The sequence below is a fragment of the Silene latifolia genome, chromosome Y (assembly GCF_048544455.1).
Source record: "Silene latifolia isolate original U9 population chromosome Y, ASM4854445v1, whole genome shotgun sequence".
Taxonomy (NCBI): Eukaryota; Viridiplantae; Streptophyta; class Magnoliopsida; order Caryophyllales; family Caryophyllaceae; genus Silene; species Silene latifolia.
The window spans coordinates 37,850,434-37,861,390 of NC_133538.1; the positions used below are offsets into that span (position 1 = coordinate 37,850,434).

Below are 10,957 nucleotides of genomic sequence, written 5' to 3' on the forward strand. Positions count from 1 at the left end.
TTGGAATCCATTGTTTGGCCATGGTTGAACGTTGGAAACCAATGTTTGGCCATGGTTGAACGTGGAGTTTCCTTGTTTGGGCATAGTTGAACGTTGGAAACTAATGTTTGGCCATGGTCGATTGTTGAGTCTCGTGGTTTAGCCATGGATTACTCGTTTTATATTGTTTTGCTTTCGTATTACGCAATTTATTTAGGTTATGAATCTTTTTTATTGTCTTACTATAGTCCGTATTGCTTGTAACAGGATTCGTGGGAGACTTTTGGCGAGAATTAAATTGATTACAACCCGTTGTTTGAGACTACTATAGATTTCGAAACGCGTGACGATGCTTTCAATTGGGCTAATAAAGTTGCATTCGAGAATGGGTTTGCTTTGGTTAAAGCAAATAACGGAGCTAAAAACAGAAAAAAGAACGGGTTGTTGGCAAGTTATTTTCGATATAAAAGACATGGGTTACCAAACCGATCAGATGATCTTGAAAAGCCAAGGAGGTCGCAGAAGTGTTCATGCAAGTTTCGTATTCGTGCCGTTCAAAATTCCGTGTCTAAAAATGATCAAGTGACGATAGTGTGGAACATTGTAACCACCGAGGGTGGTGGACTACACAACCACAACGTAGCCGTTTATAAGGACGAGGATTGACACTTTGCGGGATTGGACGCGGAAGAGAAGGCATATGTTAGGCAACAAATTATATATGCTCTTCATTTGAAAACCCCAGAAATACCTCAACCGTCAAGCACCAAGCTATATAATAAAACAAGGAAAATTAGGAAAGAAGTTAGGGGTGAAAGAAACACCTCTCAGAAAATGTTGGCTCTAGCGGTAGAAGCGAAATACGTCCATTGGAATGAGATTAATTCCGAGACAAAAGAGTTGACTTATATTTTCATGGCACATCCTGATTCCGTGAAGTTGTTTCGGGCTTATCCTTATGTGGTTATCATGTATTCGACGTATAAAACCAACGCGTAAAAAAATCCACTCATTGAGATGGTTGGTGTCACACCCACAGTATCATCCTTCTTAATTGCATGTTCGATGATTCCTACCGAGTCTGAGGAGAATTACAAGTGGCTGTTGAAAAAGTTAGCTGACAATTTAGATGTCACGGAAGCGTCCCCTTGTGTTTTTGTCACCGACCGGGAATTGGGTTTGATCAACACTCTTGGGGCAGTATTTCCCGGGGTTGATCATTTGTTGTGTCGATGGCACGTGAACAAAGCCATCAATGGTAAAGCCTTGGAATTCTACCGTACTAATAGTATGAAGTCATTTATCATCACAAATCCAGAAGACGGTTGGAATAAGGTGATCAATGCACTTACCGAGCAAGCGTTTCGGCACGCTTGGGTGTGTTTCAGTCGTAAGCGGAGACGTATGTCCGATTATATACAGAGAGCTTGGGGTGAACACGCAGGGAAGTTTATTTTATGCTATACAAACGAGGTCTTACATCTTGGTAACACGGCAACTTCCCGTGTTGAGTCAGCACATTCTCTATTAAAGGCTTAGTTGAAATCTAGTCATCTCACACTTGATACCATGTGGTCCTATATCCACGGCATGCTAGAAGGTCAACACTCCAAGATTAAGAAAGAACTCGAAGATTCAATGAGTAAATCAAGGATAACATTCCGTACTTTCTCCTTATTGCAAGGGAACGTGTCTACTAAGGCCATAGAGTTAATGGAGAAAGAACTTTTGAGAGGCCTTGGATTGGGTATCAGGTTGGAGGATGGATTCCGACACGTGCTACGAACGACTCATGGATTACCTTGTGCATGCTATTTGGTATCTTTGCACTGAAGAGGTAGGAGGGTCTATTTCGAGGATATTCATGTCTATTGGAAGACATTGGTGTATGATATTCCTCAACAAATGCCGAAAAATGATGGTGATTTGTTTGAGGAATTAGTTGACGGTGTGAGAAACGGTGACCCGGTTAAACTAAGGGCAGTCATAAACTTGTTGCATGATTTCTCCCACTCGGAGGACCAAGAGATTTTGCCACCCCCTATTAATGAGCAACCGAAAGGCCGTCCGAGAGGTTCTACAACTAGAAACAAGTCGGGTTTCGAGCATGCAGAAAGGAAGTTCGGGACCCCAAGTACTCATGGTTCAACAAATGCAGATCAATCACAACAAAGACTTGGTGATTTCGAATCAGGACCTCCCGGTGCTCCTTTGGGATGGAACTTTACCATTGGCCTTATATCATCATGGGCCAAACAGTGGGGTGTTTATGAGGTTCTTTGGGGCCACTTCGATGGTTGGGTGGATGTTGGAGATGACGGTCATTGTGGGTTCCGAGTAGTATCTCACGCCTAGCGGGGCCAAGAGACAGATTATATAGTTATGCGGGAATGGTGCGCGAGGGAGATGAGGAGCGACGATATATACAGAGAGTTGTTCGGAATTTATCGATCACCGACCATCGGTATGACAGGGATTGAGGAAGCACTTCAACGAGTTGAGTTTTTTTAGAAGATTAGTTATGGGCCGGCTTACTGGATGTGTAGTGATAATTTGCTAGTGTTTGCAACGCTTTTCAACTGGACGATATGTGTGATTGGTCATACACTAGGGGAAGATGGGAAGAAAGTTTGGGACGGAAGTTGCAACACTATCATGCCTTTGAAGACCCGAACGGAAGGTCGACTACCGTATGGTATTATGAGGATTGTCCAACACCATAGCCATTGGATACGGTTGCATTCTAGAGCCCCACTTGAGAGTCTGCCTATGCCACCACTTGACCCCGCTTGGTTGACCTTCCGAGATGCTAGTTGTGAGATCCCTGAAAAAAAATCTCAATTTAAAAAAAAAATGGAAGGATGGAGTCGCCAGTAGGTTTTATAAAAAACATACAAAAATTAGTTTAACGGAAAAGCCCCTTTTGGTCCCTGGAATGGGGACTGATCCGTCACTCCGATCTGAACCAAAGATTGCGGATTCGGGAGTAAAGGTACGGTCAGGGAAGGTGTTTGGCACCCAGACCGCCCATCAAACTGACGCCCTCTACTATTTATTTGTAATATTATATATTTGACGAAATTAATAAAAGAATACGAAAAAGATACAAATTATTTACAAGGACAAATTAATAGGTTAGTTTATATACAATTATACGATAAATAAAGAAATAAAGAAAATAAATAAAAGAATAAAGTAAAGAAAACTTATTTGATGTCGGTACCCTCAGGCCTATCAGGATATTTGACTATTAATGAATTTCGACTTCGTCGTAAATTAACGGCTCTTATGCGCTTATAAGAAAACTGGGGCGATTTATTTGTGGATGGTTTGATTTGAAATTGAGATAGTATATTTGAGACGGAATATAAGAGTATAGAATTTCTGGATCTGGATATTTCAATAAGTGACTCGGTATATTTCATGTAACTCGCCCGTGAGTTTCTCGTCTGTTTGTATTTTTTGTCCCCTAGCTATTTTTTGTGTCCCTCTTATCCAGCTTGCTGAACATGTATTTATAATAGTCTTTTTTAGTTCCTATTCCTATTAAAACTCAATCACTAAATCAAGATCAGAGAAATAGGGGAATCTTTATCTTTTTTGGGCGTCAAATCATGTCCATCTCTTAGACTTGCAGAGTTATAGTGTAACTCTTGTACAATTCTTACCTTGTTCTATTCTATCCGATAAGTTATTACACAATGCGTCCTATTATTAATTGTTAACATACCGTACAATAGGGCTGAGCAAAACCGGGTACCCGATACGGTTTTCTAAACCGTATCGGGTACCCGGTTTCGAAAACCCCATTTTTTTCGTTCCAGATACGATACGGTTTAACCGGGTATACGGTTTTCGGGTACCCGGTTAAAGCGTATACACGAAATGCGGGTATACGGATACGGTTATCTGAATTTTCTATTAAAAGCAATGGAAACACAAATGCACGGATACTCACTACTCAGTAGCACCCGCCACCCTGTAGCATTGCAATGTCTTTTTAAGGCCAAATAAAGGCCTATAAGTTACAAGTTCAAAGTTCAAAAAACATAAAACACAATTCGAGAATACACCCAATAGTAAATATTACAAGTCTTACAAAAGATCGTCTACCAAATACGCAATACAGTCAAATTGTCTAATACTCGAAACAAAACAAAGCAAGCTAGGCTATGTAGTAAGGCACTAAGGCTTCAATTCTTCAAGATTCTATTTCCTCATCGACCATGATGACAGGATGTTGTATGATCAAGTCTTTCATATCTACAATTACCACTTAACAAACATTGAAATTAAGGAGATACAAAAAAAAGTAAAACTTCAAATATAAAAACAAAGTTTGAAATAAAACTAAACCTTCTTGTAGTCTTTCCATTTTATTCATGGCATCTTCTATGACAAGAGGAGAATTAGTAGTCCGGAGCCAATCTTGTGCACATATAAGGGCCTCCACCGTTGATGGAGCTAAGGAAGTACGAAATGAATCTAATATTCGACCCCCCGTGCTAAAAGCCGACTCGGAAGCTACGGTAGAAACTGGGATGGCAAGCACATCTCTAGCCATCAAAGAAAGTTTGGGATATCTTTTTTTATTATCTTTTCACCATTGTAATACATTAAAAGATGGATCCCTACTTTCCCGGTCATCTTCTAAATACTTCTCCCACTCCGTTTTTTCACAACTCCACCACCCATTTCTATTTCAAATTTATCACCCATAAGGATATCAAAATTGAACATATCATTACTCTCACACTCTTTTGACCTAACTTCCTTAGAAGTGGTAGTAGTAGAACTTGAAGACCATGAAGCTTCTTTGGCAGCCGTAGGGGCAGCATAGAAGTCGAAAAGAGATTGGAAAAAGTAACTGATATTCAAGGACAACATTTTACCCTTTTCCTGCCCATATGCTTTTTTCACCATCCAGTCAACATACCCAAACTTGCATCTTGGGTCAAGGATTAGAGATACAAACAAAAGCAAATTGAGATTCTCAATTTTACCCCAATATTTGTCATATTTCACCTTCATTTTTGCTGCCATTGTTTTAATGCCTTCATTTTCACGGAGAAGATGTTCAGATATTACTTGTCCAACACCAAATATCACATCTACAAAGCTATTACTAGTGACATAACAGGATCCCGACATTTTCAAAGTGGCATCATAAAAATTTTTCAAGAAAGGTAGAAAGTAAGACACTTCTTTCCAATCACTAGCTAAAAGGGGTTCTTTAAGCTTTCTCATTTCTTTTTGAAGTTGAGTGTCTTTATTAAGAAACAAACCAAATGCCTTTTTAAACTTCATGGCCGTGTCTAACATCAAATAAGTGGAGTTCCACCTAGTCTCAACATCTAAGCATAAAAGACTTTTAGTAGAAATTTTTTCCTCACGAGCACAAGCCATAAACTTTTGAGTTCTTGTCGGCGAAGACCTTACAAATTTAACTAAAGTTCGGATTTTGACAATTGACCTTTCCAGATCAGACAAACCCTCTTTCACTACTAAGTTCAAGATATGAGATGCACATCTCATATGCAAATATTTACCTTCCATAACATCACATTCTGAATTATTGAACTTCCTTCTTAAATAATCAACAGCAACATCATTAGAACTAGCATTGTCTACGGTAACCGTCAATACATTTTTCAAATCCCAGCCCAAAAGACATTTCTCAATACTTTGACCAATGACCTTACCCGAGTGACCCGGAATCTGACAAAAATTAATGATCCTTTTATGCAAATTCCAATCGGCATCAATAAAATGAGCAGTTAAACACATGTAGCCTAAATTTTGGCCCGAAGTCCAACAATCAGTTGTGAGACAAACTCTAGAAGACATGTTTCCAAAAAACTTATGTAGTTGTGTTCTTTTTTCAATGTACAGCTGATAACAATCTCTAGCAACGGTAAAACGCGAAGGAATAACAAACTGAGGATTCATATCCTTGCAAAACCCCTTAAATCCCTCTCCTTCAACCGTTCTAAAAGGCAATTCATTAATTATTATCATCTTAGCAAGTGATGATCTAATTTTTTCTTGATCAAAACTCCACATAGAAGGAACATCAACAGTTTGGGTTGTACCATCATCATTCACAACAGTTCTAGACTCCAAAGTAATAAGTTTTTGTTTCTTATCAACATTGGCAGGCATCTTTACACAACGACCTAAATGATTGCTTAATGTCCCAGTTCCATTACTAGACTTACATCTTATTATCTTGCTACAATGTATGCATTCAGCAAAATCGCGAACCTTAGCTTGCACATAATGATCCCAATGAGGTGATTGATTTTTTCTATTTCTAACAAAAGGCTGACCAGGGCACCAGATATTACTTACATTGCTAAAACTAGAAGGGATTTTTGGTGGTCTCGCTCTCTTTTGCTTGGTGGACGTCTGAGGATTTCCTTTCGATCGTTTATTTGAAACTTCTTCAAAGACGTCCTCATCATGGTCCTCAACATCAATGACTCTTTCATCAATGTGATTGAAGGTGTCATTATCGTCATTACTCGATTCCATTCCTAAGAAATAAGAAACATATTAAAATCAAAATACATATTGTGAAACCAGTAAGTCAAAATAAAACACTTTTATGTCGAAAATGTTGCATATTAAAATCAAAATACAATCTGTATTTGACTTGAATCTGACTAACCGTGATATTCTATTTAATTCAAGAAAATATAAACGAAATTAATTCAACAAATTACTAGGATACTGGAATATACATCATTAATCAAACATATAAATTATAAACTGTTTGACAACCTAATTCATATTTTATTACAACAATTAAACAACATATAAACAAAATCGATTAAACAACATATAATCAAACAAAACCAAACAGTTTGACAAATGACAACAATCCAACAATCAACATCTAATCTTAATACAAAAGAAAAAAAACAAATACAACGGAAAAAAAAACAAGGAAATCTGAACAAAAAATACAGAAAAAGCATACGAAAATCGAATTGAAAAGAAAGCAAGTGAAGTACAAACAAAAATTAATTAAAATTAGAAAACAAACCTTGTTAAAGAGATGATTTATTGATTTCTAACGTAGATCTGAATTGGGGACATGAATTTTAAATTAGGGTTTAAATTGAGGGAAATGGGAAATTGGGGATCTGATTTCTGAAATTGTGAAGGAGTGAATGAATGAGGCGGCGGTTGGTGAAGGATGGAATTATTGAGTAACTGAGAGTATGAGACTACTGACCCCGTGACCTAGGTCTAAATTGTTTAGTTTGGGCCTTTGGGGTTATTGGACTTATTGAGTCCTTTTTTTTTTTTTTTTTTTTACTTAAAACCGGGTACACGTTTTACAAATTCTACTGAACCGGATACGAAACGGTTTGTAAAAAACCGTTTCGGGTATACGGAAATTAAAATCGTATATACGGAAAACCGTATAATGAAAACCGTATACCGTATCATATCCGTATTTCAAAACCGTTTCGTAAATTTTTGCTCAGCCCTACCGTACAACACGTACTTAGATATGAGTATGCTAAGTTCTATGTGCCATTGTTTGAAAAAGGTGGATTGCCCTTTTCAATTCTTATTATTAGGCTTATTTGAGATAATATGTCATTTTAAGCGCGACCTCATTTATATATACGGTTTTATGCCGTTAATTGACAATGTGAATTAAGTGAAATAAAAGAGCTAATGAGTGGTTTTAGGCCATTTATAGGTAATTTTTCAGGAAACAAGCGTAAAGAGCCTTTAATTTTAATATCGTCAATTTCCATTTAGTCATTAAATTTAGCCTCATCATCGGGTACCCGTAAGGCTAGTAGACAACTTTGAGGTGTCTACACTAGTATTGCTCACCTAGATACGTTGTACCAACAGAACATTGAGAATTGGCAAGCATTCATGAGAGAGACACCGAGAAGACGTCGTTGAAGCCGAAATTTCACATGCTATCTTCAACCTTTTTGTTATTGTCAAATGATCTTCAATCAACTACGTCACAAAATATGAGAATCGCCCTTAGCCCGAGGCAAGCGGGCCCAAGCCTCGACTAGAGGACGGTCCTCAAGAAAGAATCCAGCGCCAGGTCGGAACTGGGGAAAGTACTCGTATATCCATGCCTGGAGTAACGGTAGACACCCACTAACACCAGTACTATCTCGGCGCGATGCTATCCCTAACTGTCGCTACAAGTAAGCCAAACAAGCGGCACCCCAAGCATAGGAACCAACCCGACTAAGACTATCAAACAAGGGCAACAACTGAGCGTTCACTCTATCACCACTCTTATCCATGAAAAGAGTATGACCCAGTAAAATCAAGAGGTAAGCCCGTAACGAGTCATGCGCGTTCCCTAGGTGAACAACATTCCTCAAGTCTTATGTAAGTAAACCGCCATTCTTATAGCATGGTGGTACAACCTCGGACTCAGGAACTCCATAAAACCTCGCAATCTTCCCCCCTGAGACCACTGTCATCAGCCTCGGCTAAACCGTCAATCACTAAATTAAGATCAGAGAAACAAGGGAATCTTTATTTTTTTGGGCGTCAAATCATGTCCATCTCTTAGACTTGCAGAGTTATAGTGTAACTCTTGTACAATTCTTACCTTGTTCTATTCTATCCGATAAGTTATTACACAATGCGTCCTATTATTATTTGTTAACATACCGTACAATACGTACTTAGATATGAGTATGCTAAGTTCTACGTGCTCCATTGTATGAAAAAGGTGGATTGCCCTTTTCAATTCTTATTATTAGGCTTATTTGAGATAAAATGTCATTTTAAGCGCGACCTCATTTATATATACGGTTTTATGCCGTTAATTGACAATGTGAATTAAGTGAAATAAAAGAGCTAATGGGTGGTTTTAGGCCATTTATAGGTAATTTTTCAGGAAACAAGCGTAAAGAGCCTTTAATTTTAACATCGTTAATTTCCATTTAGTCATTAAATTTTGGCCTCATCATCGGGTACTCGTAAGGCTAGTAGAAAACTTTGAGGTGTCTACAAAAACCTCCACTTTGACCGAGTCTGAGTAAGACGAAGGTCAAGGTAGTCTGGTCGGGACAAATAAAGAATAAGAAACGTACCTGGACCTCTTATATTACCTGTCAGCAGTAGCTGGAATCTGGATATTGACATAGCAAAACTTTGTTTTACTAATCTGGAATGAAGCTGGTAAAACTTTGTTTCACCAATCTGGATACTGGCATGGCAAAACTTTGTTTCGCCGATCTGGAATCTGGTATAGACAAGCTTGGCTTAGCTGTTTGGAATCTGGTAAAGCAAAACTTTGTTTTCCTGCTGGTCTGGAAACTGGTTTAGCCAAACTTTGTTTAGCTCGTCTGGAATCTAGTTAAGCAAAACTTTGTTTCACTTAAGAGTATACCTGCAAAATTTGATTTCACAAGCTCGAATGCCTGTCAGGGCCCGCCGATTGAGGAATTAAAAATTTTATTTTGAAAAGGGATAGGAATGTAAAATCTGATTTTACAAACTAGGAATTGCAAAATTTTATTTCGCAAAAAGGCAAGTTCAGAAAATTTTATTTTAAGAACTCAAATTGCATGTCAGGGCTTGCCGACCAAGAAATTCAAATTTGTATTTTGAAAAAGGATGGATAAGATCATAAAATTTTATTTTACAAACTTAGATGCGTGTTAGAGCCCGCCGACCGATAAGTTTGAAAATTGCAAAATTTTATTTCGCAAAAAGGCAAGTTCAGAAAATTTTATTTTAAGAACTTAGAATGCATGTCAGGGCCTGTCGACCAAAGGATTTGAAACTTGCAAAATTTTATTCCACAAAATTGTCTGGAGAATTGTAAAATTTTATTTTGCATAAAGATTAGACTTAAATTTTTTCACAATCATTGACTGAAATGGGCTGTAAATTTGCAAAATTTTATTTCGCATAAAGAATAGACTGAAATTTTTCATAATCATTGATTTTGAAATGGGCAAGAAATTTTATTTTACGAGAAAAATGAGACTTTATGAGAAGCCCCCACTTGGGATGAATCCGGAAGATGATTGACAAAGTAGTCGATTGCGAATAGTTAGTGGCAAATATATGACACTTAGAATGCAAATGCATGTCCTAGATATGATGTTATGATGAATGCAAAACTTGAGTGTTTTTTTTTTTTGAAAACATTTGGATTGAGATTCTTTTTTGCAAATATTTTGAAAAAGATGGGGTCTGGCCCAAATGTGATCCAAATAGAAGAACTGGACATTGTTACCCTAGAAGTAACTTTTAACAATTTCTCTGGTATGGAGAATGATTGTATAATTTTTGTAACACCCCCTCATACCAAGGTACCTTACCAAGGATTACCCTAGCATGAAAGACTGTTACCATCTCGGTTTCCCGAGATTAGTATATCAAAGTTACCAATTCCAAACAACCTTTATTAAAGTATAAAGAGTTAGTGATTACATGATTCCAAAACCAAACCAAAGTATAAATGTGAAGGGTCTAACAACTACAAAGAATGCAAGCTAAGTCTCTTGACGGCGGAAGCTAGACTCGAGTGATGACTCCCCATGGCTGTCCCATAGCTAAACATCTGCATTACCTGTCATAATCTGCTCACCATCCCCGAATGGATCACCGCAGGTTTTACAAAACAACAACACGGGGTCAATTACTGCATAATCAAAGTAAGACAAGTATGATAAGGTAATCAGCTGATCAACATCCACCTCCGTCTCCCAATCACACACAATCACTGACTACACACCGAGGTGTGTAGCCCTGCCAGATTACCCATCGCAACAGGTAATCCTCGCCGCCAGTGGGGGACCGCAGCCAATCTCCACCTAAACCCCGCTCATCAACGAGCGATAACCCTGTCCTATTAATGTGCACATCCTCTCCCATGGCGGGTTCCACCGAGGCAAAACTAGGGCGTGAAGCTACTCCCGCAAGTGACTCCACCCAGCCGAGGACGCACCTCGCGAACCATTAT

At 38.3% G+C, this 10,957-nt stretch overlaps 1 protein-coding gene across 1 annotated transcript; it reads left to right on the forward strand.

Annotated features, from left to right (window-relative positions):
- The first annotated feature begins 996 nt into the window (after positions 1–996).
- Positions 997–1,518, forward strand: LOC141627868 (uncharacterized). Its single transcript, XM_074441074.1, has one exon. It carries the CDS (start codon positions 997–999, stop codon positions 1,516–1,518), a length of 522 nt encoding a protein of 173 aa, XP_074297175.1.
- The last annotated feature ends 9,439 nt before the right edge of the window (positions 1,519–10,957 follow it).